The sequence below is a fragment of the Ciconia boyciana genome, chromosome 9, assembly GCF_034638445.1.
Source record: "Ciconia boyciana chromosome 9, ASM3463844v1, whole genome shotgun sequence".
Classification (NCBI taxonomy): domain Eukaryota; kingdom Metazoa; phylum Chordata; class Aves; order Ciconiiformes; family Ciconiidae; genus Ciconia; species Ciconia boyciana.
The window spans coordinates 14262026-14289896 of record NC_132942.1 but is presented as its reverse complement, the minus strand read 5'-3'; the positions used below and the strand labels follow the sequence as shown (position 1 = coordinate 14289896).

The following is a 27871-nucleotide window of genomic DNA, read 5'->3' as shown; positions in this document are numbered from 1 at the left end:
AAAATAATTTAACAAGGACTTTTATAGCAAAATCAATGTAAGAAATCTTAAGAAAGTATTAGAACCCTGTGCAGTTTCTATCTTTTTAATTTGTCCAGAGTTCGTTTCCAGGTGATGTCCAATATAAACATTCCCTGTTTGAAAATGGAGAGCACCTGTGGATAGACAAATCCTTTGAAGTCCCTTCAACCCTACACGACCTTCAGTGATTTCTTTGAAACCTTGAGCTGTTCTTCAGTTGGACTGATGGTCATTTCGAAGATGCATTGCAGTAGGTTCAAAAAACTGGAAGAAAAGTTTAGAGAGAAGTTTTAGCTATGAGTTGTTAACAACTAAGTTCACCAACGAACCCACCTGATTTCCAACTGTCTCAGCAGACTTAAAATAGAACTGCACTACAAGGGAGAATCCTCTTAGAATTTGATGTTCATTACCTGGATCACCAAAGATCAATTGTAAGTATGTATGTCAGTGACTGTTTTCTCCTGAACTTTATTTTTCCCGTGTTTAAACTGAAACATGATGTAACAATACACAGTGCAAGCTTTATGAATATTAACATACTGAACCTAAATACTTTTCCAGTTCTTGTGTCTTTCTCTGTTCTTGTTTCTTCCCACTTGACATCATTAGCATCTCATCTTCTTCTTCAACCTGTTATGTAACTCTTTTTCTGCCATCATACTGTGTTCTCTGCATCCAAATAATATCCAAGACATTTAGCACATTCAGTGACTTTGTACCTTCCTCTGCTCCCAAACATAAAAGCTGGCCTCTGCTTGTTTTTCTGCAGTTTATCATCAAAATTTTAACATCATATCCTTCTTTAGTTTGATTCACTCCATCATTCTGTGTTCCATTAAATTAAAAACTGTAATATAACATTACATATAAAAATTAAGACAGGTTCCTTTAGAAAGAAGGTGTGTAAGAAGATGTGAGAACAGCATATGCATTGTGAATGATATGGCAAAGGTAGACTAAGTACTTGTATTCTTCTCATTAAAAGGGCACTCTCTGCATTCTAAATCAAGCAAATTTTAAAATAAGCTAAGCATGCAATTTACCTACCAAGGTCACTGTCATAAATTAGTATTCAGCTCAAGGACTTAGCAAGATTTAAAACCAAAAACAAAGCCAAAAAAATGCTATATGACAAAATAAAAAGACAGAACAACTTTTTCTCATTTGTTAGATAGCTTTGTTCTCCTTTCAAGAACTTCTCTATTTGGCTAATCGAGACAAATGTGTATTGTTTGTTACTGTATGGAGCTTTTTGTGGATGGCAGATATTACTGTACTCTACAGAAGAACACGCACCACAGAAATATGCCTGTTCCATTTTGCATGTATAAATCATGGGGATGTCACATCTTCAAACCTTCCATCTAAATTAATTACAAACTGACCTTACGTAGTGAGGGAGTAAGTCCTCTTAGAGTAACTTTAATGCTTTACTTTTTTCATATTATAAACAGCACAGTGATATTGCTATAGTTAAGCATCTGTCAGCATTAGAGTTATAAAACCTTTTGAGAGAAAGGGGGGCTTATCATACAAGTATCAGCATTTTCTGTGGTCTAAAAACTGGCACCTGTTATTTCAACTGGGGATTCTTTCATATACATATTTTCAAGTACCTCCTTTTTTCTACTTTTATGTTGTCCTTTGGTTATATTAGGTTCTAATAACATGCTGTCTAGCAAAATGCAGGCATAGAACTACATTAGCTTCATTTCTATACTTTTACCAATATAACTCTCATCCTGCAACGCTATTGCTACTCCACAATGCAAACCAGTTTACATTGAAATATCTTTTATGTATCAAGTTGCACGGTGGATGACTGCTACTGAATGTTTTCCCACTTGTTCCAATGGAGAATAGAAACATTTAAATAAATATTAAGGCTAGAAGATAATTTTATCCCCATCCACGTATAAAAAGCATTCAGTTGAAGCACTGAATTACAACTTGGAATTTTTTGTTTTCATTTTTTCATTCAGAGAATGCTGCTATTTTGCTTAAAAATGTAGCGAAAGATTAATTTACAATGAAAGTTTGCTATTAAACTTCCCGGTTTGCTGAGCTGGACTTGATTCAGTATATAAGGAAGTACAAATACAGAGTTCAGTCTAAGATACTTTTGCTACCTGCCCAATCCTGGCTGCTCTGAAAAATAATATTCAAATGTTTAAAGGCATACATTTTATTAGAAACACCTTCTTCATTATACAAACTTCCAAAGCCTAAAATTTCTGTGTAATTAACATACTCTTAGTTTACATGTATAGTAAGAGAAAGGGTGATTAACCTGAAGTCTTACAAAAAGAAAATTACTAAATGGAGGGGGAAGAAAAAGGTACTCCAAGGAGCACTTTGAAAAGTACTCAAGCCCCAAGGTTCTTATAAATATTGTCAGATACAATACACAAGAATGACTTATTCATTTCTGTAACATATGGCCCATTACTTAAGCCATAAGAAAACTGCTTAGTAGTGCACAGACATCCTACCAAACAGCATAGGAGAGAGCGCCTTATTTCATGCAACTCTGTGTCATTACATTAACAAGACTGCTCATTCTAGCTGATGCTCTGAATCCGGAACGTGAAGTAAAAAATGATTCTTGTGCTTCTTTCAAAGTCAAAGGAAGACTCTGGCCAGAAGATAATGATATGAGTTGAAGATTACCTTTGATTCCAGTGCTAATAGCCTGCTTCTACAAACAGATTAATGAAATGCTTCTTGATTTATTCTATATGCACCATCCAAAGACAGTAGGTAGCTGTTTGGTTTAGGAAGCTCCACAATGACAGACTTTGGTGAATGATGTTCTGCACTCCAAACTACACTAATCAAAATCCTAGAAAGCTGCCATACAGGAACTTGTGCACAGCAAATTTGGTTATTTCAATGAGCAGATTAGATTTTTTTTTCTATTTTGTTTTATAAACAAAAGCCAAATGAACTCAAATAAGTAACTCAAAAAAGAAAAGCTAATATACCTGAAATACTGCACAAAATGCACTTTCTAAATGAAGTTAAATTTCTTAACTGAATAATACTGTACCAATATTTAATCTTTTGGGCTTGAGCTTGTGATAGAGTTGAACTGGCCTTGAAGCATGCCATGCTTTGCTCACCTGACTTTTGTATCTCCTCTGCTTGAATGGACAGGCTTACATATTTTTAATATATTTTTAAAGCAAAAATAATCCTGGTTTTCCTTGAAAGTAACAACTGGTAAAGTGATTCAACATACTGAATTAGAAACCTAGCAATTTATATCACAATCATTATTAGCTACAACTGAGTACACAAACAGAAAAATGTAATTTATGAAGAAGAGCTTCATCAACATTTCACATAATTGTTTACATTCTTCATAATTCACAACACCCCAGCTGTCAATACTGTTCTGTTTTCTAAATCTTGCTGCTGGATTTCTGTCATTCTATAAGGCTACTACAGAACATAATTTCTGAGTTTGTGAGCATATTTGTGAGCTTGCAAAAGTGGCATTTTAAAAATATTTACAGTCAGCACTATGTCCTAGACTTTTTAAAGTATTTTAAAAGCCCAGTTCTAATATAACTATTAATATACAAGGTTCAGTGTAAATATTTCATCATTACCAAGGGAAACAGCAACTATGTTCCAAATATTTCTAGATCCAAAATGTGAATGGTTGAATGAAATCACTGGACTTAAGCAAGCTACACAAGCTGAGGAACTGGCTTCTAAACAGAAGCTGTAATGATTATACATGAGCTTTTTTGATACTTCCCTTCTCTGATTGAGATAAGTAATTTGCACACGTAGTCAATATTTTAATAGCAGGATCAGTAACTCTGGCACAAATGCTAAATTTAGCATTGGGCAGATTTTGAGTGGCCAGGAGTTAGCAGCTGTGACCTCTTGAGAGAGACATCTGCAGGAACATTTGTAAGAGATAGTGCCTCCTATCTTCCTGCTCTCCTGATTTCATATAAGCTACTTGGCAGCACACTCCATCTTTGAGAGACAGCATTTTCCAAATCATACTAGTAGCAAAAATCAGCAAAATTAGAGGCTAGTAGCCACTGCTTCAAGCAGAGGCAAGATGCCACCAATCAGCTGATCAGCACCGTCTTGTTACTTTGAACTGCAACATCTCTTGGCTGTCCATGAAATTTCCCTTGGCCTGCTTTACCTCTAATCTAGGAAATAAAGGTACAATCTGCTCACCACTCATACCAGATTGCCAGCCTCTGTTTTTATTGATGTAGGGACTTTGTGCACTCAGTACTATCTAAATACCATCATTATCTCTCTAGCTGTCCTAAATAAAGCTAAATGTACCAATCATATTGACTGCAATGTACAGTGAGATTCAAAAACTCTATGGCAACGAGGCAAATGAATATATTTTTTACCAAAGAAATGGGACACCATTAGCTGTATTTAGGCAAAAGGGAAAAATTAGAGAATTAAAGCATTAAAGACTTAAAGTTTAATGACTAATCACTGACTTGTTATTCTAGACACGCTCAATTTGCAGCGCACACATCTCTTCTGGACCTCATGGATATCTAAAGACATGATCACTCTCTGCCTGTTTCAAACAAACTTAAAGAATTTAGCAGCTTTATCTGCACAAAACAGTTCAGCTATATGAAGAAACAGGAAAAATCAGTGTTAAAATGTATAAAAACAAGGACTCTTGATTCACAAACTGTATGCTGCAGTTGTCAGTTCTTCACACTATGGATAAACGTTTAGAATGAATAACAAACTTTCTTGGGAAGACTGTTATCTTATTACCTCACTGAGCAAACCTTAGGAGATATTAAAGTTCTTATCTCCTTCACTGCATTGCTTCAACAGATAATTCTACCATTCCTTACTGCAGATAGGAAGATCAAGAAATGGAAGATTTAAGATTAGTTTGTTTGCTGAGAATGGCGTCATACGTTGTCTTACACAATGTGTTCTGCTCAGTGCAACATGGCATACAGATGAGTGTTTACATTTCTCATCTTCAGATAGCCTTTCTGCATTGTATTTAGTGCCACTACTACTGGAAGCCAAAGCTGATTTTTTAGAGAAAGCTATTATCAGTAACTTTCCTCAGAAAGGACTGATTAACTGGAGTTGCAAGAGTAAATGAACAATTAAAATAATATTGGTCAATAAACATGTTACATATTACAAGCAAGTATTCAGAAATTCTACTACTCACTTCCATAGTGTCTTTTGAAAGATAAACGACCCAGTATACCAGGTTGAATCCTGCAAATGCCACTGGAAAGAGGATCCTAGAATACTGGTCTATTTTGCTTGTGCCTCCAATAGGAGGTGGTGGTGGTGGTGGGGCTGGTGGAGCAGCCCCTGGAACAGACACTGGTTGACACTGGGATGCTCTATTTGATATTATGCTGGCTTCAGGAGACTGATCTGCCTCAGATGTTACAGAGCTTACTCGCTTCTTCAGGTTACAGTTGGAGTCAGAATGCTGTGGAAGAAAAAGGAGACACGAAAAAGGGGTGATTTTTGGATCCAGAATCTTAGGTTTTGTGATCATTAGGCTTCTCTCCACCCTTTTAGTCAACTTTCTGATTTTATTGCTGCTTCTCTGCTGTAGAGCAACCTAAGAAAATCACAAAAATAATGCAAGTATACGGAGGTACATTTGTGGCCTAAAGCTTTGCTGTAAAAACATAAAAAATATGTGCTTTCCATATTTTTAACATGGTAATAAATGGAAGCTACAAGAGAGAAAGAAAAATAAAAGATGGCGCTAAAAGAAGGTAATGGTGTATCTAACTTGCAATATATTCGTATGACTGAAGTTTATGTAGATATGAATCAAATTTAAACAAAATAGTACATATGGGCTGGCTCAAGTGCAGTCTTCACCGTGTGAGCCCATTGATGAGTTTTGGTAAACACTCACTTAATGGAGTCAAGCTGTCACACTGTTATTAGTCCCCAAACTAGCTGCTGATGAACTAGAAAACTGCTGCACAAAAGGAAATGGACTAACTTTACAGGTGCTGAAGACGTGAAAGCTAAATTGTCCTGTAGTTTTATCTAGGATGAAATGTCATTTTCAAATATATCTCATGATTCCCGCAGCAGTTTCATGCATACAACTGAAGACAAATACTCATCCTAACTGTAGTGGGACTATTTTTATTTTCATTTGTGGTAAAATGAAACCAAATTACTCTTATATTTTGTGCGATATTCTTAGCCAGGTCCAATTACTCTTCAGAAAGCTGTATGAAAACTCTTAAAAATTTAGCCAGACCTTAGGTACATTTAGAGTTTACCTCTTAGTTGCTAGGCTGACATGTATATTCATTATGTACCTGGTTTTATTTGTGGCCAAGTTGCCATTTTTTTTACTTTCACAAGAGTAGAAGTAATAGATTTCTTCCTTGCAGAAACGGCTTAGGAATAGGATCTACCACAGGCTCTAAGCCTGCTCTAATGGATATCAGTACTTTCACAGTAGTATCAAATGGGATGAAATTTTCAAAAACCTTGCTGCTACTGCCACTACCCAGGACTACCATTAGTAATGTGGATGCATGGCAGCAGCCATAAGATTTGTCTGATGGCTGAGAAAATACAGAAGAATGCCTACAGTGTCAAGTTGGTTTTTATTGTTTTGATATGAAGTACTCAAGTTTCCTGTTAATAGGGAACAATAGAAATACCTTAGACTCTAAAAAGCAATACTAACATACAACATTTTAGTTGAGATTAAGTCTAAAGCTTCATCAAAAAAGGATTGCAAAACTTATTTCCAGATTATTGATGAAAAATCTTGTGCACAAAATTGTACAACATATGCAGCTATCCTTGGGTTTGAATAAGCAGCTTTTTTGGTCAGCAGAACTAGATGACCGAATGACTGAAGCTGATGAGTGTAGTCTTAGACAATGTAAATAATTTGTGATACAACAGCATATATCTCGATTGTAACATGGAATAATAACATTTGAATGGTTTTAAGGTAGCAAAATTCTGTTAGATATGCAATTTCCAAAGTCATTCTTTGGGATTGATTTAGTGACAATCATTCACTTAAATGTAGCCCACTGTCAGCAGTTTTGGGATTTATCTTGCAGGATTTCTATGCATGGAAACAGATTTTAGTCATCAGATAAATGACGGGGTCGTTAAAAGGAAAAGAAGAATTTTCTTTTCCTTTTCTTTTCCAAATACATTGCCTATACTTGTACCTGGGCCACAATTTTTAGATAAAAGACTAGCTCCTGATATCTCATGTATGACTTAAAACAGAGTTACAACAGGAACTATCCTTTTAGTGGTCCGTGTTACTGCCAGAGTATCAGAACAAGTGATGTTGCTACAACATGATGCCAAGTTCTGCTCATGGATGAGTGGACTGGTATCCAACTGAAATTAGGGAGAGATGGATTGGATTCCTCACATAAAACCTCCTGATTTTAGTCTAAGTAACAGGTGGAGAGGACAACATCTTATGTGGGAAAAAAAAAAAAAAGAAGAAAAGTGCTTTTTCTGTATGTATCTCTTTTATCTATTGCCCTTTTTCTTCCCCCACAACCCATCAACACTTCCAACTTGCCATAGCCCTCCTTCTCCCTCTTTGCCATCTACATATTAAATGATTAGTATAACGTTTTTAATGGATATTAAATGGCATTCATATTCCGGGGCTGTGCCTATCTGGAGCACAGATGTTTGGTTTTGTATTTCCCAGTAACACAGCAAGCAACAGACAGATTTAAATGGAGGATGATCTACAGATGTGTCACAGAAACAGAAAGAGGGTTATCCATGTCCACTTGTGCTAATCATAATAATAATCCCACTCTATAAACAGACTGACTGACCGAGCCTGGGCTACTGCTTTCATTCAAGTTGCTATTCTAGTCCATTTTCCTTGTATGCTCTGCTTTGAACTGAATTGTAGAAGTTGTAAGGTAGCTTATTTTTTGCTTTACTGCAAGATAGCTTGACATTTTGTGGAGAATGAGTGGTTCCTAAAAATATAAGTGCTAAGGTAAACCTTAGCCCTTTTTATCTGCAATGTTCTGGTATAAGGTGGGTCAAGTTCTGCTCTGGATCATTCAAGCATGAATCAGGAGTTATTGTACTGAGGTGATGGAGTTAATAGTAGGCAGAAGAGATGTAGCATATGGTCTGTGGATGATGTTCAGTACTGAACATATTTAGAACGTAGAGGTAGTCAATCATTGTGATCATCTGAATAGGCACTTGGAAAAGTGTAATCCTGGTTGTTATTTTATTTATAACATTTATTAAATCTCATTCCTATAGAAGGAGGATTGCTGTAGAAGGAGGATTATCTCAATGTGATTTCATCTCAAGTTGGAGACAGGAAGATCTGGAATCAGTGTGTATCCTCAGAACTTGGGGAGTGCACTAACAAACTTGATTATGCTCCCACTTTGGGGCCAGTTTAGGTCCCTTTCTATAAATGGAGTGATATTAATAACTTATCATTACCTAAAATAGCCTATTCCAATATTCAGGAAGGACCAGTGCATTTTACTGTCTCCGTAAAGCCAGTTTTTTGTCATGCTCTTCACCTGCTGAGGAGATGTTTTAGAGTTGATATAGATCATTAAGAAAGTCCCTGAGTAGTTCTTTACACTGTTTTTAACACCCTTGTGTGCCTATCCAGCAAGTTGGGTCAAGACTATTTTCTTGTATGCCACTACCCAGGATATGGCATTCTAAGTCCAAATTTATCTCAGATGTGTAATGAAGATATTTCTCAGTGCGGTAGCTGACTGTAGACCAGACTTGCTGCCCCAGAACCGCAACTCATATTTTTCATTGGAATTCACTGCTAAACCAAGAGGAGAAGGTGGCAAGAGGAAACCATATAGTTTCTTACTACACTTGAGATCTGAACAGCAGCTACAGTAATTTGTCTACTATATTTAGATTTAACTTTTCCTTTTGACAAAGATTACCTACAATGACATGATGAAATTTTAGCAAAACACAGAGAGAAAGCAGGAATGAATAGCCTATTTTGCATAGTTCACACAGCCAGTGACTCACATAGTAAGGACTGTTTTACAACTAGCAAGAGCAACAACAAGAAGCCTAGACATGGCACACTGTGTCATAATGAAATAATGAATTTTGTTAAGTTACTGAATCCTGATTCAGAGGAGTACTCTTGTACTCATGTGGAATGTTAGTCCCATCAGGCAATTAAAATTGTCACTACATATGACTACCCAGTGACACAGAACAGATTGCAAGATCACTGTTTAATGTAAGATACCATAAAACTGGACTAGACAAAGACTGGTATGTATATAAGCAAGTAAGGTACAGTCTGGCTTCTATTAAGCTTTTGCAGCTCAGCTATCTGATCCCCTAGAAAGCTCACAGAATCACAGAATCGTATAGGTTGGAAAAGACCTTTAAGATCATCAAGTCCAACTGTAAACCTAACACTACCAAGACCATCACTATACCATGTCCCTAAGCACCTCATCCAAACGTCTTTTAAATACTTCCAGGGATGGTGACTCAACCACTTCCCTGGGCAGCCTGGTCCAATGCTTGACAACCCTTTCAGTGAAGTAAAATTTCCTAACGCCCAGTCTATACCTCCCCTGGCACAAATTGAGGCCATTTACTCTCATCCTGTCACTTGTTACCTGGGAGAAGAGACCGACCCCCACCTCTCTACAACCTCCTGTCAGGTAGTTGTAGAGAGCAATAAGGTCTCCCCTCAGCCTCCTTTTCTCCAGGCTAAACAACCCCAGTTCCCTCAGCTGCTCCTCATAAGACTTGTTCTCTAGACCCTTCACCAGCTTCGTTGCCCTTCTTTGGACACGCTCGAGCACCTCAATGTCTCTCTTGTAGTGAGGGGCCCAAAACTGAACGCAGTATTCAAGGTGTGGCCTCACTAGTGCTGAGTACAGGGGCAGAGCAGTCTCATCTCACAAAGCATCTCATCTCACAAAGCAGTCTCATCTTCTCTATAAAGGTGCTGCTCTCTCACAACTCTCATCAATATCACTAGAATTTGCTTCTGCTCAGAATATCTCAGGAGGGTCTCAGCAAATTGCTTGGCTTCCAGATTTAAAAAAATACAGCATATATAACCTTGGCGTAAACGGAATTCTTTCTCTGCTTTTTCTGATTTTTATATGGATGCTAACTGTGATTTATGAATACACTTTGTTCTTATGTTTTTTTTCCTTAAGAGACTTCTGTAATTCATATTTGTAAAATTCTCTACTGTTCTCTGTTCCTTTGTACTGCAAATACATATTCTCACTATCAGTTTAGTTTATGACCTAGCAGTAACACGAGTATCTTATGTATGCACTCAGATACTGGCTAACTTTAAACAAATGAATATCTGTATGTCCTTACTTATCTCTCTTTTACTCACTTACGTCTCTTTTGCTGGGCAATGCAGTAAAAAGAGGTTCATGAGAATAAACTTTAAAAGTTTTTTTCACTCTAAATGTGTTATTCCTCCTTTTCATTATAATTTATTGGATTAAGTATATTGAACTTTGCTGACATCACAAAACACATGAAAAAAAACCAGAAACAAAAAAAAACCCCTAGAACTAAAACTCAATGTCTATACAAGGCAGAATACTAAATTAAATATATAACATTCTTTTTCCCTGCCCATCTCATGAGTAGATACAGTTTGAGTAATTTCAGCCATTCATATTATACACATAAAATCACATGCTAGTGACTTAGTTCCCAAAGAGGGAGTTAAGCATAGTTTAGCCCCTACATTCAACAATGTGATCCGTAAAAACTCTGCTTAGCTACTGCACAAACCATATGCAGCACCTTGCAGCAGGAAGGTTCACCACATTATGTAAGATCTCCTTTTAGGCATGCACTAAAGTACCTCAATCTTTACAGTCCTGTGCAGTTTAAGTATCCATCTAGTGCCAGAGATTCATTATAACCTGTAATTTAGACATTTCTTTGCAAAGCTCATCTGTGAGATCTGATTCAAAAAATATGTATTGCAAACATCTATAAACAGCTTTCTGCAGAATTAAAAGCTGAATATAGCTTAGAAGTCATTAATAGTCCTAGCTTTAGGCATCTCTTTAGGAATTCTAAGTTTCCCTTCCTAGGAATATTATGAGGAATAACATGCAAATTTGGTTTTTTCGTGCTTTACCCTAGTAAAAGGGTTAAATCACTTAGGTTAAATTACTCACTTGGAGCATGGGAAAGCCATGTTCAAATTCTTTCTTAACCTTCAGGGATTGAAATTCACCTCTCAAAATATAGCCTAACCATCAGGTGAAGGCGGTTAGGGGGAGAGGCTGTTACCTTATTACTTCAAAGCTGTTCTACTTTGCATGGAAAATCTAAAGAGCCATTAAAGGCAGAAAGCATAACTTTGAAAAATACACCATGCTCATTGTATTAAAATTGCTGTCATATAAAACAGGTAAGCACTAAGGAGAGCGGAGACTGGAACTCTAGTCATTCTCTTTTCAATGTGAATGTACTATGGTAGAGTCTCTTCCTAACATTTATACGTAGCACATCAGAAAAATCATATAATTAGCACAGAGCCTCTGTCAAAATATGTGTTTATGTTAAAAAGTGTTAAATGTTCGAAGTCACGTTTGGCTCTTAAACTTATCAGTGTCAGTCCAGAACAATCCCTGTCTCTACATTTACTTTGCTAAATTTCTGCAGCATATAGAAACTACTTCTTTGAGTGTCTAAATGAGACAGAATTGCACAAACAGCACTAGAGAGGTTTGTTTGGGGTTTTTTTTCTATAATTTAACTTACTTTATTTTGTTCTTACTGCCCCCCTGCAAAAAAGGTATTGGGATTAGACTTCAACGTTGAACAAAAAAATGTCTAAATCCAATTAATCTTGAATTTTTCTATTTTTGTGAATGATACCAGCTATTTCTAAACCTTCCTTACTGCCTTGCATTGGCTTTGTCAATCAGACAAATATTTAACTCAGGCAGAACGAAATAATCAGCATCTACTTTCCCTGTTGGGATGACAAAAAGTCAATATAATTGAAAGTTGTTGTTTGTTTTTAATAGTCTACTTGATAATCTGCAATTGTGGAGGAGCAGGAAGGTCTCCCTAATTCGATTGAAAGTGCCATGTTCTCAGTCAAGACTTTAATGCATATAGCTGTTTCTAGGATGATCTCATAAAGGCTTGTTGATAATCCAAATAGAAGTGCCCTCTTTTCAGTAACACTAGGATACTCATTAAACACACTCAATATATTCTGACGTAATTACAGAAAACTAAATCCTCTATACTGAAGTGACAAACAGTTGCTCTGCAATTGGGCAGGGTTATTAAAGAGAATGAGAATGCTTTTCTGACCAGGCCATGTTATTTTGAAACACAGGGACAGGGCTATTGTAAGGAGAAGGAAGCTCTCCCAGCAGTATTTCACTGCTCAGTGCTGTTTTCTATTAAAACAACAGGTCTTTTAGAACACAACTGTAATCGAGCTACCACTGTAACAATCTTTTGTCTTTTACATGTAGTATCTCACAGGGAAAGGATGTCTTTTCATCCATGGTGTGTACTCCCTGACCATCTTGCACAGCATTACTTCAAATGGTGCACTCCAGACAGTATCACCAATTCCCTTTCCCCTGCAACTTCCAGTATTGGGATATTCCTGGATAAAGGAAGCCATAATGATGAAACAACATGATTGATATAGAAAATACACATTTGAAATGGATTAAAAAGCTAAATGTCATAATGTTTTTTATATATACATATATATATGTTTGGTTTTGACATGCTAGAACAAGCTTGGTCACCATACAAATGAAACAGGTTTCTGTCAGGGTCCAGATGACTATTCAGCTTGTTGCCATCATATTTTGGAGTGGAACACCTATAGTTTTGTATTTCACACAGGGATTGACTGCAGCTGACAAAAAGAGCAAGCCAAATTCTGTTCTCAGTTAACTGAGGTAAATAGAGTGGCTTTCCTGGAACCAGAACAGGCACACTGGGCTGTCATCAGTTAACTGAGAACATAGTCGGACCGTTGTCTCTCTTACTGAAACCAGTGTAGTCCAATGACTTTCTCCTACTTTCATTAGTACAGTAGAGCAGAATTTGTTCTTTTGCCATCTTTATTTTCTGAGTGTACAGGCTTTTTGGCCACAATAAAAAAACCCGTGAGAAAAAGTTTTGTTCATTTGAATAAAGAAAGATTTTAAATAAAATTAAGTAGACTGAAGGGGGAAGGAGGCTTTTTGATAGTATCTTGAAAGATTTTTGATTTTTTTTTTTCAGGAAGCATAGTTAATTTGGAGTTAAAAAAACACTGATTATATTCTGTAAATATGTTTATCTTGATGAGTTTAGGCCCTCACTCAAGCAGCAAAAGCTTCTAACTGGCTGTTTTATAACTCCTTTGAATTTTCATTTATACCAAAACTGTCTCCCTGGGCTTCTCTTGCACAAAGCAGGAGCATGCATCTCCTGTCATACAGAAAGCACTAGTTCAGACAGCCTAAGGTTATTCCCACAATGTTCTTTAGCCATTCTTCAGGCAATTTAAGATAATAGATTATTAAAAACATATAGTCTATGCTGTTGCTCTTAATGTTGCTACCAGTACCAAAGTTCCACTGGTTGTTGTATAGCCATGAAAATTTTCACATAAGTACATCTCACTTTTTCACTTTCATTTTTACAAATGGACTCCCCAAAGCTAAGTAAACCTTTACAATCTTCAGAAATTTTCTCCATGTAAAAATACCATCTGACTTCTATAAATGCAGAAGACAGTATGCATTTTTGACACTGTTCACTACTCTTCATCCTATACCTGCCCTTTCATATAGCTAAAATTCTGACAACTTTCATCCACTTAAAAAATCACAAATAAAAATACTAGCGTTACTAGTGGATGAAAAACTTAACTATCCTATCTAAAAGAGTAAAAAGAAATTAAAAAAAAAAAAAATCACAGATTAGAAAAGACAAAGTACCAAAGCCCAGGGTATGAGAGAAGAGAAAGATTTTGATTACTTTTTAAAAAATCAAATAAAGTAGACAGTTAAAAAACCATTTTAATGTATAAGACATGCATTCTAATAGATTTTTTTCCCTAGTGAATTCGAAAACAACATTTTAAGAAGAGAGGCAGAGTAAATGGGGAGAAAAGGCAAAAAGAAGAGCAGGAGAGGTAAGATGAATTATGCAAGGGGTAAAGAATAAGAATTGGGCATTGTAGCAAACAAAAAAAGAAAAATCTGGAAGGAAAAGTGATGAAAGAATTTAGAGGCAAACAAATTGAACAAGTTGGGGGGCATGGGGCAACAAAAGGGAAATCAGGACCTCAGAAACAGCTCCTAAATCTACAATAAGAAAGAAACTGAGTGTTATCCTGTGTGCCTTATTTAAACATAACTGCCTTAAGACCAGTAATGTAACTATAGAAGTACAAAGCTCAGTAGAGGATGATAATCCTGAGGAAATTATCATATACTCACACAATTAACCTGTGCTAACTACACTGTTAGCATTCAGATTAGCTAGTTCAGGTCTGCTTCAGCTGAAATTGTATCACTGACTGCAGTATATCCATCTATGTGACAACATACAAAAGTTCTTTCCCCCTTTACCTTCACCATACAAAAAAAGAAAGAAAATAAAAAGAAAAAAAAAGGTTTCTCTAAAATCTTTTATCCTGTAATTACTCCTTTTTCCCAGCATGCCTTTCTGGAATGGGACCTTTTAAATCCAACAGTTAATTATTCTAGAAGACATTTTGACTACATAGTCTTTCCTTCAATTATAAGCACCCTTCGTTTTTATGATCTCAATGATTTTGCTTTTTCTGTTACTGCAGAGGTGGGTTCTCCTAGACAACTGGTCCTGTGAGAAAAAAGTGGTGGACTTATAGGGCTTGAAAATTACTGTCTTGGATAATATGAGCTTTGAGCAAGATCAGGACTATAGAATTTTGTGGACACTGTGGGCTGTTTTGAAGACTGAATTTACCTTGGGATGTTGATGTGATGAGGTTTACTACTCTTCTAAATCTATATGTTGTTAGCTAGTTGTAAATAATTTTCTTGAGGAAATGGTTGCAATGTACTTCATAGACATTTATTTTATTCCTAGATGCTTATTTTTTGCTTGTTTTTACTTGGAAAAGCTAACAAGTAAATATTTACAAAATGAGGAAGATGTGTCTTCAGTTTGGCTCTGTGCTTGTTTGTGGCTGAAGCCGCTGATAAGAAACTTGAAGTCTTTTCATTTCTTTTTATTAATTTGTTCAACAGCAATTTTGTAGTTTGGGTTTAGCTTGGTCTGCAGTGATAGAGAGACCATGTATATCTCACCCACAAGTACAATCATCAGGAGTATGTTCTAGTATATCTGGGGCATATGCAGAGGGTTATTTTTTGAAACAGTTGTCTTCTAGAATTTGGGGGGGCAGGGGGCAGCTTTGTAGAATCTGCTGTGAATTCACCAGCAGTAGCCACGTGCAGAGTAGGCCAAACTGTTTTCATATCTCTCAGCAGGAACTTCAATGAAAAAAAAGTAGCTCCCCCACCCCCCTTCTTGGAAACCTCACTATGATTAACTCAAACTTGAATAAGGAAGTGTGTGTAGGAAAGATCAGAGCTATTCCTCTTCATTATGTAGCAGCTATCAATATTTTCCTCATGCTACATAAAGCCAAGTGATCTCTTTGGCTTTTTTTCTGATAGCTTGCCCTCAAAAAAAAGTCAATAAAAGAATAAGAATGAAGCTTTAGTACATTTTAAAGTTCCTTCAGTCTTAATAGTATTTTTCTTATTTTACACTATTTCACTGTCACAATGTCCTGCTCATTCAGTCCAGAGTACTTCTCAGTCAAATATCATGATACTGGGGACAGGGGAAGTATGTCCTAAATATTGGCAAATACATACTCTCTTTTCCTCTCATTGTTTTTTGTAAGGTTTAAATGTAATTATAAAAGTTTACTAGTTAAAATAAATGTAGATATGAACATTCCAAATATTGCCAAAACTAAGTCAGCCTTTCTGCTGTCACTTTAAAATCAGTGCAAGATTCTGCAAACATTTTCTTCCAAGCTCCTTTGAATTTTTTTTTACTTTCTTTTGTATTTTCTTTATATAACTGTGATTTAAAAAACAAACACAAAAGCTGTGGTTCTGAGTTATAATGTATAAAGATCTGCTTCTTTTTGCATTTATATATTTAGTGAAAAAAATGCATTTATTTTATTATATCTTACAATGTCTTCAGTTTTTTTCAATATTAAAAAAAATTGTAAGCAAAATACAATATGGCTTACAAGCACAGTGCTTCCCAGTTGAAGTGAAGAACATTTGTTGATTAGCTCCAATGAGGACCAGTAGCAAGATGCTGTGGAGCTTTTCGCGATTACATGGAACTTAATGAATTATGAATTTAATGGTTTGAATGTACCTAAATATTATAACTTTAACTGTTGTATATAAGAAAATGTGGAAAAATGACTATATGGTGAGTAAGGTGTTGCCCTGATATTCAATAGTTCTTAGATTGACTTCCTTATTCAACTACAGACTCAAAGGTTTTGCAGAAGGTCAAATTCTGCTATTCCTCTCAAAAAGGGAAATGTGGTGGTAGTAAAACTGATTTTGAAAACAGGAGGGCTATAGTGATAAATATATTAACATATGTTGTGAGACAGCATTCATTACTTAGACTGAGATGTAAGGAATAATATTTACAAGCAATTCTGACATACTTTTTTTGATACTAGAAAGCCCTCCCGTCTTTCGCATGTAGTAAAATCTATCCTTAATCTTTACATTTATGTTTTTCCCCAAGCTTCCACCAACACAGATTTTTTATGAAAGTAACAGATGCCAAGTTTATGTAAAGGCTAATTCTTCTTCTTCCAGATGACCCACTTATGGTATGTACCAGTGTACTACAGTGATCCCATAATCATCTGGCCAATGCACATGTTCATTTCATTGTACAGTGTCCTACAAATTCTGCAGACTTACCGAGAGAACCACAGCTGCCTGACCACACTGCCTACAGCATTGCTCAAGAGAAGTATTACGGGTAACAGTCTAATGGCTTTCCTTAAATATATTACCTCATAAACATCTCTCTAGTAAATCATATCTCAAATTTAAATAAACTATGAATAAATGAAGTCTTTTCATTTTCCAAAATAAGAACAATGCCTTTGATAAATAGACACGATCCGGTTACATAATCTGTTTCAGGTTAAGATCACTTTAATATTGTTTTGCATTCAGTACTTCAGCTGCCTCTTCCTATAAGATGTTTATTATCAGAAAAGCAAGCAATTACCGAGACAATCTCGTCCTCTGCCGGTACAGTTGCTGCTGATAGTGCTGCTGCCAGTGCTGCTGCCCTGGCTGCCTTCCTCATTGCTCTCTGAGTCTGAAGATTCGTAAAGTAGTTGACAGCTGCAAACTCAATAAGTGCAGAGAAGACAAAGGCAAAGCACACAGCTATGAACCAATCCATGGCGGTAGCATAAGACACCTTGGGCAAAGAATGGCGTGCACTGATGCTTAAAGTGGTCATTGTTAGAACTGTAGTGATTCCTTGAAAATAAGAGAAAGAAAATGGGGACATTAGAATTTTGCTTCAACCTTAAATTCTTATATATTCATATATATTAAACTCTTAAATTCATATATATTAAAAAAAAAACAACTCCTCTTTGGTTTTAGCTGTCATCCTACGTACCAGCTAACTAACAAGACTGCTAAGTATTTTGTATTCTTATGTAATTCATGTATACTGGCTTCAGCATCTAAAAGCTCTGAACAAACTTCTTTAATACAATGAGCAGACTGAAAGTTAAGGTAACTACATACATGGTATGTAGCTACATAGTGCAGCTTCTTAGAATTGTGATAAACATGGGTATAACAAAATTCAGACTCAAACTATGAAAGACACTTCACTTGAGGCATTAGTAAGTGGAACGTTTGGCAGAAATCTAGATTAACATACTGTCATTTCCCAACATTGATCCTCTCTTTCTCCTGTTGTTGCACAAGACAGGTCATGGCTTACAGAACCCTCACTGAATCAATCAAATTCTGCATTAAAATCAGTGGTAGGCTATGATCCAAATATTTCTAGTAATAAAAGTTTTGTCCTCTGGGCAGTTGTCTTTAATCACTGGATACATTCTTTAAGATTCACTAACAGTATATTGATTTGAAAGTGCCCATAGTCACAAATATGGAAGGACAGAAAAGCTACTTCTCTAGAGCTGCTTATCTACTTTCACACAACAAATCTGGTCATGTAGCTCATGGGCCCCAGAGTGTTCTTCACATGAACTCATGAATTTATTCTTTCTGTTTTGGAGTGTACAGCATTAATAATGTAGGATATATACTTACTTCCCACTGCTGCCTAATACGAGCAAAAAGTGTAAGAGCAAACTCATTCATTAACATATGAGCCTCTGTGACTCATGTTTACTTATAATTATGCCTGCTAGAATGTGAACACTGCAGGTATTTAAAGACAGTAAGGTGGAGAATACCCTCTTCTGTTCTTTTCTGCAGTTGGGAAAGGGTAGGTGGGAAAGTAAAAATGTTATAATGGCATGTTGTGATGATGAATCAATATGCTATGAATGATGCTCAGCGGAAAGGATGCAGTGTCATTGCATACTGCAGCATCAAGACAGGGTGACTTGATCATTTTCAGAGTTTTTTTGCAACTCTTTCACATGATGTAGCTTGCCAGCTGTCTGAGGTTAACTACGTCCCAATGTCATTAGTTAACATGTTTTAATGAAATGCAAATAGGAGATGGTATAAAAATATGTAGGATCTTTACTTCTCCCAAATCTGCCAGACTCATTTTATCATATGAATACAAGTATGCTGAGATATATTTCAATTTCAAAGGTCCAGAATGAACTTTTCAATATGATGTGTGATTAGATTAGTATCTGTCCATGTGCTAGTTCGTAATAAAAATGATATATGCTGTGTCTGAATAAAAACTTACTGCAGGAGGAATTTAAACTTAGTAATAGGACTCCTATTCTATTACAGATATAGATAAGACTTCTCTCAATGTGGAGTGAATATTGATGAAATGCTCTGCACTGTAGAAAACTACTTTATCAAACCGAATGCCAAATTACGGTTGGTAAACTGTGTAACTGATGATTGTTTACCCTTGTCTTTCCACTTTGAACACTTCTTGGTAAGTTTTGAAGGATCTGTTACATAATGCAAATACTGAAATTTATCTTTTCTTACTAAAAATGAAACAACAAAAAAAACCCATACAACCTTCCCTATCTGAGACTTTATTACAAATAAAGTTTAATGACTAGATATTAGTTTAAAATTCCCAGGGTGACCTGCTAGGAAGGTAGAGGCTGACTACTATCTTTCTGCAAAATAACAAATGAGCTTTCTGCCAGGAATAAAAAAGATTAGATAAAGGCACATGAAAATGTGAAATAATAGCCATTGATATATGGATTCAGAGCATACTTAAAATTAGGCCTCCAATAACCATATTTCTTATTCTAAGTAATTTCTGATAATGCCATGCTTCATAAAATTTCACACATGACTACATACATAGCTCCACATAAAATAAGGAATTTCATACTAGCAATCTGCTGTTCTTTTCAATGACACAATTATAAAGAATGCAAGAGTGCCTCTTCAAGTATTTCTGTCTCCCATTTTTCACTTGCAGGTCTGTAAAGAGTAGGTGCTTATGACCATTAATTTATCTTTGCAAAATGATCAGAGTATTTATTATAATATCACCTGCAAAGGATAACTGGCATCCATTTTGGAGGTAAATAGAGTTGCTAAATGAATTTGTTCTGAGAAACTGGTTTGGGCACACTATTGTTACTCTCCTACTATTAATTTCTCTTCTCTCAAATTTATAGTTTGATACTTAGAAGTAAAACTGAAAATTTGTAATTCAAGTATTTGCAATATGATGCAGCAAGGAGACTTACTTCTCCATTTTAAACCTTTTCTTTTTTACTGGGGCCTGAAAGTCTTTTTTGTGATAAGGAATTTACCCTCTTTTCCTTAGATGAAGGTATTTAGAATCCATGGGATTTTGAATTAGTAAGGACTATAAACTTAGACTGTGCCTGGTAGAAATAAGAATGGAACAAGGATTGAAATATTCTTTTAAAATGCCAACATGACTAATTTTCCACAATACTGAGAAAGGTGTCTATTTTACTATTTTCTTAAAATACTTTCTGTTTCTAATTCTGTATTTACTCTTCAGTATGACATCTAAGAGTTGTTATTCCAGGGTGTGGCGTCTCTATGTAATTATTACTGAATCGGCTAAAGACTTATTTGCACATTACTTCAAGCATATAGAATTGACTTCCACTGCCCACTAGGTAGCAAATATGTTTTACTCAAAATGTAGAGGATGTAACTGTATAGTCCAGAGATGCAATATAAAGCCAAATCAGGTAGCATCATATTTGGTGTACAAACCTCCTATATATATTTTATGCTTCAATTGCAGTAAACATCTTTGAAAATCTATTGTCTGATATTTTAATATTTTTAAGCACTTAAAGAAATCCCAATTGCCGGAAAATAATACTTGTAAGTGCTTAATGATGCCAAACTGCATCCCAATTCCCAATGAGGATTTCAAGAACAAAAGTGTTGATCGTCCTTCAGAGGCACCTGAGGAAGTTGTGTTCACTTACAATTCCTAAAAGTTTGCAATGCTTTTATGGATACCATTCCAGGCAGGTAGGAAATGCCAATTGACTGAAATCAAATTATACACATTCTGTAGCCTGCTAACTACAATTATAGACTCATTTTGAATTATGAGACTTGCATCATTTATGCTTAGGGAACATATAACTGCCTTTTTGTTACTGAACACAAGTCTCACAAAGGGAATTTTTGGTATAGAAGTACTGGGTTAAGAGAAAATAGATAGGGTTACAAAACTTGTAGGTATGGATTCATGAAGTTTTTAACAAGTTTTATTATTTTTGCTTATTATTTTTATGATTGTTTTTCTAGAAACAACAATTCAGTCAGTGAAAGTGCAGTTTCAGAGCCTATCAATTTGAAGTGGGGGGGATGTGTCATTTAATAGCAGAGGACACACTAAAAATTAAGGAGACAAAACTCACAGCTTTCGGAGCATTAATTCAAACCACTGGAAAGAAAAAGTGCCCTGCCATGCAACACGGACACACCTTTCACATTACAACTCCAACCTGTGCTAGGAACAGGAGTCATCTCACCTAACTTTATCCATCTAAAGTCCTTGCTAGTTGTTTAGATACCTTTGTAGACAAGGGGAAGAGAGCACTTCAGAATGAGTGCTAGATGAGGTACCTTATGTCAGATGAGATTAATTCCATCCCATGTGATTTTTTTTTAAAGCTTTAACTCAGATTGGTTTCACAAGAGAATAAATCAATAGAAAAATTCCTCTTTAAAAATTTGGGAGGTTGAAATTTACTCTGAAATTGTCCCTTCCTGCATACACAGAAATATTGAGGGGAACAAAAACATCACAAACAAGTCTGGCTAACCAAACATTCAGAGTAAAGAATTTTGACCCTTGTGGGCAGATTGAGTATTATTTGGTTTAATGTTAGTATTTACTTTTGTTCACTAAAACCTACTAACTGTCTTTTCCAGTCCCCACTGGATTACAGCAGCTGTTCGATACAATGGATTCAATACAGTGAATGAAGTGAATGATAAAAGAACAAAACACAAATACCAGCCACAGTTCTTGCTGGAACAGATTCTTTGTTGATCCAAAACACAACTTGAGACAGGACTACAGTCATGATGCATGGAATGTATGTCTGAATGAGATAGTAGCCTATTTTCCTTTGAAGATGGAAATAGAGCAGCTGAAGTGAATATTCGCCTAAAACAAACAAGCAATGAAAGGAATGAATTAATGGTATATGTGATGCTGAGCTGTTCAAAGACCTTAATGCAGCATACCAAAAACTGTTCTGGCTGGAACAGACTCCTTGTTAATCCAGAAAGACACCTGAGAAAGAATGACTGTCATAATGCATGGAGTATATATCTGTATCATGAAGTAGCCCATCTTCCTTTGCAAGTGGAAATAAACTGTCATGATTACATATTCATCTGTTAAGAGACAAGTATGTCAGCATTATTTTGGCAACATATGAGTAAACATTATTGGCTTAAATCCAACATACGATGTTCTGAGGAAAGCACTTACAGGCCTCCTAGTGCATAATAAAAATAAGCTGATTAAAAAAAGGTAAAGTGACCTTATGGAAACAGAGGAGAATAATATTCATTTTATGTATTGTTTTTACTGGGGCAGAGAGGCAGGGGGAATTCTTAAGAATTGCATGAAAAATTGTATGCTTAAAGGGACCGTATTGAAAAGCTATCTTTTAAGAGACAATGGTTAGATGCTTTCCAAGGATTTCAGTTTCTAAAATGGCAAAAGATAATTAAACTAATTCAGTTCTAGATGAAAAAACCCTATAATTTATTTTCAAGACGTGTTTTATAATGTCAACAGTTCCCACACGGCTACATCTTACCTGTGTTAGATTTAATTGTTTCACTAGATACAGTTTGTCCTATGAGGTCATACTGGAGGAGACTGGAAGACTCCTGTGGTACTTCTACTGAATGCAGGGGTCCTTTTTTCCATGTATAAATTATTTCACTTTTTGGATAAGCATCTGAGTTACAGAGGGAAAAATTACTATTATTATGTAATTTATAAGCAATTGAAAAAATAAGTAGCATGATCCCTTTTGTCGCTCAAATAGCCATGGAAACATGCATCCTGCTCCAGCAAGTTCCTAACCTCATTAATGACAAAATGCAAAAAAATCAACAATAAGACAATGGTTGAGGTGGGACCTGATAGGCACTAGCTTTTGTTTCGTAATTTGCTGTAAAGCACATACATTGATCACCACGTATCAACTAAATATTTTCAAAATTGATTACCACAGATCAATTAAATATTTGCAAAACTAGAAGTAAGAGTAAATGTACCACAGCTTTTATGACTTGTTGAAGGACCCACCTTGACTACTAGTTGTGTAATGAACAGTAAACAATATTGCAATAAACAATAAGATATGCCTCAACAGTCACCCTTCAGTTAATAAATCCATGTGCTTAAGAATGGTCTGAGTCTCAGAGGAGAAAGTAAGATTCTAGTATAAAAAATATAATAAAAAATTTCAGTTATGTCATTAAATAGTGTCCTAGGATCTCACTTCTGATCTTCTCACATACATGTAGACCAAATGTATTACTACAAAAAACTGAAAGATACAGAAAAACTTACAGCTTCCAAACTTCAATGGACAAGCATGTCCATCCATAGGGAAGTTCACCAACCGCATAGGACAATCAGCATTAATGGTTAGTCTAGAATACATTATAGTAGATGACAATGAAAAAAATGGTATGCAGGAACACTGCTGAAAGAATCAAAAATCAAAGTCAACCAAAAGCAGAAGAATAGGCTCTCACCTCATTGTGTAAAGAATAGTTCCATTCTGCATAATTCTGAAAAGTTTGTTAGGAGTTGTCATATTATGAGCAATTGATTTTTTTCCATTTCTAAAAAATGTGTCTGGTGTCCAAATTTTACTGACCATTAAATTGTTCAACCTCAAAATTTCAGTTGGCCCACTAAACTTCAACCTCTCATCAGTCCATGTCTGCCGAAAGAAGACATCCATTGTGTATTCCTATGGAAAATAAATAGGTGGTTGACTTATGTGTGGGGGCCAGCAGTCCCAAGTTGCTGTGTATACAGTAGCTCCATGAAAGAACCTAACACACGTCAGTGGCATTTCATTCACTGCTTAAACACTTAATCCTATTACCATTAATTAGTTACCAAAAAAAAAGTAGTTTATGAAAAAATATCCTATTTTCTTATTATTTAAAGAATAGTTACAAATTAATCAGTGAACAGATAATTTGATATGAGTAAGGAAAAAAACCTCCTTGTCCTCTCAGAAGTAATAATTTAATTCAAAGTGACTGAGGTCTAAGGAAATACAAATATCTAATTTAGTATCCTTTCAAAGTGCAAAAACAATCAATGTTTAATTGCCAGGAACAAAAAGACATGCTCAGTGCCTCTTCTGCAGCTTTCTTTGGATATTCACAAAGAAAGGACTGATGTGTGAGTGAGTCACATTACAGTAGGATTATTGTGTCAAGTTAATATTAATCTAAGTTATTTTTCTCAAGGATTCTTAGTAATATTCTCACGAGCCTTCAAAAAGGAGTTCTCTACAGAAGCTGCTTAGGAAATGGAGCTAAGCCTTGGCCAGAGACAAATGTGTAAGAAGGCAAGGTTATGCCTTCTCTTAGACTGACTGATGAAGAGGTGGAAAAACTTTTGCTTGTATCTTGGTGCCCACAGTTCCTTGCCTGCAAACTGGACTGCAGGCTCAGGTGAGCAGGTATTGGAGGAAGCGTACAAGGGTAAAAATAGCAATCAAAGTCAATTTCCAGAATGAGAACAGCAATGCCACCCTTACTCCAATGGCTTAATATTTTCCCGGGGCTGCTGCTGTAATTGATGGAGTTCATCCAAGTCTGCAGCTACCTGAATTTGGGGGCACCCAGCATAACAAGGGGCAGCTGTCTCAGAAATAGCAGGATGTCCCTGCAGCTGCTCATTAGGTTGTCTCCTACCACACAGCCTTCCTGCAAACCTATGTGTTGGGCCACAGATGCTTACAATCTTCTTAACGAGGTTAAAGAGGTATCTTTAACATCCCATCTGTGCCCTCACCTGAGGCTAGCATGGCCCTCAATGCCTAGCCTTGGGCCTAGGCTGCCCTGGCTGGCTCTGCTGGGGAAATAGCTATATGCAGCTCTAGCCAAAATGCTGTGCTGGGCCCTAGAGATTGTCAAGAAGATTAAGCCTCGTAATCTGCTTTAATGACGGTCAACTCAGATGCTACCGTAATGAATCCCGGGAAAGGAGAGCAGGGGCCCTTACCATCTCCACGTCGGACACCGGCCCAAAGCTGGTCACGTAGATGTCCGTTTTGACTTCTGTCACGGCGCCTGTGGGACACGGAGACGAGCTGGGAGGGTAGTGGGGTCAGGGGTGGCGGGGAGCGGCTCCCCACGGCGGGGCCCCTCAGGGCCGCGGTGCGAGCGTAGCACCGGGGCCGCCCCGCAAGAACCGGCGGGCAGGGGGCTGGCGGGGCACGGGAAACTTTCCTCCTTTGCCGCCCGCCTCTTGAGTTTCACCGCCTCCCTCCTGCCGGGTCCGGGACGGGACCCTCCTCTCCGCGCCCGCTCGGGCAACCCCCTCCATCGGGAGCCGGAGAGCTCCCGCTCGCCCTCCCTCACCGAGCCGTGTGCTCTCAGGCTCCCCGAGGGGACGGGAGTTTCCCTCTACCTCCAACGCCCGGTCGAAGCCTGTTGTCGTAGCCGTCCAACAACTTGTCGAGGATTCGAGTGATGTTTTCCGAGTAGAGGTCCCCCCCGTCGCCCTGGCCCCCCAGCGCCTTCTCTATGCTGCGAGGAGAGGCAAGTCCCGCCGTTAGCCCCCTCGCCTCAGCTCTCCCGCCGGACTCGCGCCTCCGTCCCCTCGCCTCAGCCCTCCCGCCAAACTCGCGCCTCCAGGGGAGAACAGAGGAAGAAAGAGGGCCCGGCCCCCCCTCGGCTACTCCTCCGGGCTGCCGCGGGGCTTGAGGGAGCCTTTAGGGGTCGGTGGTGGGGGGGGGGAGAGCTCACTCACCTCACAGCGACGCATACCCAGGCGATGAGCAGAGCCATGCCTCAGATATGTGCGAGGACGCTCAGGTGCCCTCAGACCCGTCAACTGGAGCAAGTGTCGGTGCTCATCCTTCCTTCTCCTCTTGGCCAAGGGCTCCGCCGGGTGAGGATACCGGAGAGTCCGGCTGCCTCACCCCCTTCCTCGCGGTCCTCGGCCGCCCTCTGCCCGGGGTGGGGAGGTGCGGGGTGTCTGTGGCCGTATGTGTCCTTTGAATTCGCCACCGCCGTTCAGCTTCATCTGACTGTTCCAGTGGGGGAATTAGGGTTTGAAGGGACGGTGCGCAGTCGGAGAGCAGTGACAATAATCGAACAAGGCATTAGGGGAGATTAAAAGGAAGAAATCCACTGCTAGTTTTGGCATGGAATTAGCAGGGACCCGTTAGGAAATCTGGAAAAGCGCTGGCATCTTGCTGATAGAGATTATGTTAGAAATGGCCTCAGCTTTTATTATGTTTATGGTTCACAGGGAGATTATTATGCAGCTTCTGCATCATTAGAACTTTGAAAAAAAAAAAAACAAAAACAACCTACACTTTCCAATTTACTGCGGTTTTTGACCTTTCTCAACAGATTTCCTCATGATCAATCATTCAGAACTGTAGAGAGGGCTTGAATATCTAAACATACTAATATATGAACATCGAACAGTAAAAGTTGGTTCTGGTTCAGGTTTTGGGATTTTTTTTTTTTTTTTAATACTAAGCTGTTTTGGAGGGTTACATACACAGATTTCACTCAGACTTCAAACCAGGGCATTACTAGGACTTTTGTTAGAATTGGAGCTCCTTACTTTTAAACCACTGGGATTGTGTAACATTACTAATTTTGTCCTGATAAGTACTGACTGGATCATTACTGTCCCCTCCTTCAGTAAGTGTGTTAATGTAGTTAGCCCTAAAGGAAAATAAGTTCAGGCTGCTCCAGCTTTTTCTGTGACCTTATTACTTCTTATAAAGCAAATGAATGATGTAGCACCTATGTCATTTAGCTACACTGTAAACAAAGGAATTGGGTCAATTTTCTTTCCTCATGCTAATACAGAGGAACAAATAACTAGACCAAGGCAAATTAATTGTTTTCATAAAATTTTGTTGCATAAACCACATTTGTGTTACCAGCTTCTAAGCAAATACATTTAATTATCAAGCCATGGAACGTAAGTATTTGCATGAAACTAGGAATGCTGAAATGAAACTGAAACTGAAAATGTATTTATTCAGCAGTAAGACTAGATGAAGTCCAACACTGGGGTTCTCTGCTCAAGTTTTGTGTTTAAGAGAGACTGTGAAGCTACGAAACCAAGAGAATATCGAATATGATTAAAAATACAGGATATCCTCTGTCACTGAGCCTCTTTCCCTGTTGTTGTGGGCAGTAGCATCATATAATCCACATAAGTGGGCTGGTTGCACACAGCCAGAGCTCTGACTCTGCCTTTGAACGGTTGTGAACCCAAATTCCTGAGAGGCTTTAGTGCTCTATGAATATACCAAAGATGTGACCTCTGTGAATTCATCATGAGCTAGTATAGCTCAGTATTTTTGTTGATACTTGTAACGATTTATCTACATGAATTTATTCACAGACAATAGCACTGCATCTACAAAAAATCAAAGGCTTGTATGAACTACTAGGTAGAAAAGGGAAAAGTAGAAAAGGGAAATCACCAAATCAGAGCCTTCTGGGGGTTATGTTCTTCTATCTGGTCCTGATTTAAAACGTACCAGTTTGAAACTTTACCCCATTTTTCAGATATGTTTGATCTTACTGACATGTTTGAGGCTTTTTTGTGCATCAGTTTCTCAGAACATTAAAACTGTATTTGGCATATAAACACCACTAATACCCATTTTTGCAAATATGCTTCCATTAGTATTAAATATGTAAACACATTTTAAAGTCGTCTTTTTCTTTTTCTGGCTCCATTGGATCACTTTATTCACTGCTAAGAGATCTATGTTCTGTGGCTTACCTTACATCTCCTCTTGGAATAATGTCCTTTTTCTTTTTGAATG

The 27871-nt window shown here is 37.3% G+C and overlaps 1 protein-coding gene across 1 annotated transcript; it reads right to left on the bottom strand.

The window, feature by feature from the left end:
* Positions 1-234: 234 nt before the first annotated feature.
* On the bottom strand, positions 235-25856 carry GABRA6 (gamma-aminobutyric acid type A receptor subunit alpha6). The gene is made up of 11 exons (XM_072872408.1): positions 25819-25856; positions 25477-25595; positions 25069-25136; positions 23577-23797; positions 23389-23471; positions 22625-22768; positions 22041-22193; positions 21808-21960; positions 17365-17624; positions 5225-5497; positions 235-285 (listed from the first exon to the last, which is right to left on the bottom strand). The coding sequence occupies exons 1-11, from the start codon at positions 25854-25856 to the stop codon at positions 235-237; spliced, it is 1563 nt and encodes a 520-aa protein (XP_072728509.1).
* Between the last annotated feature and the right edge of the window lie 2015 nt (positions 25857-27871).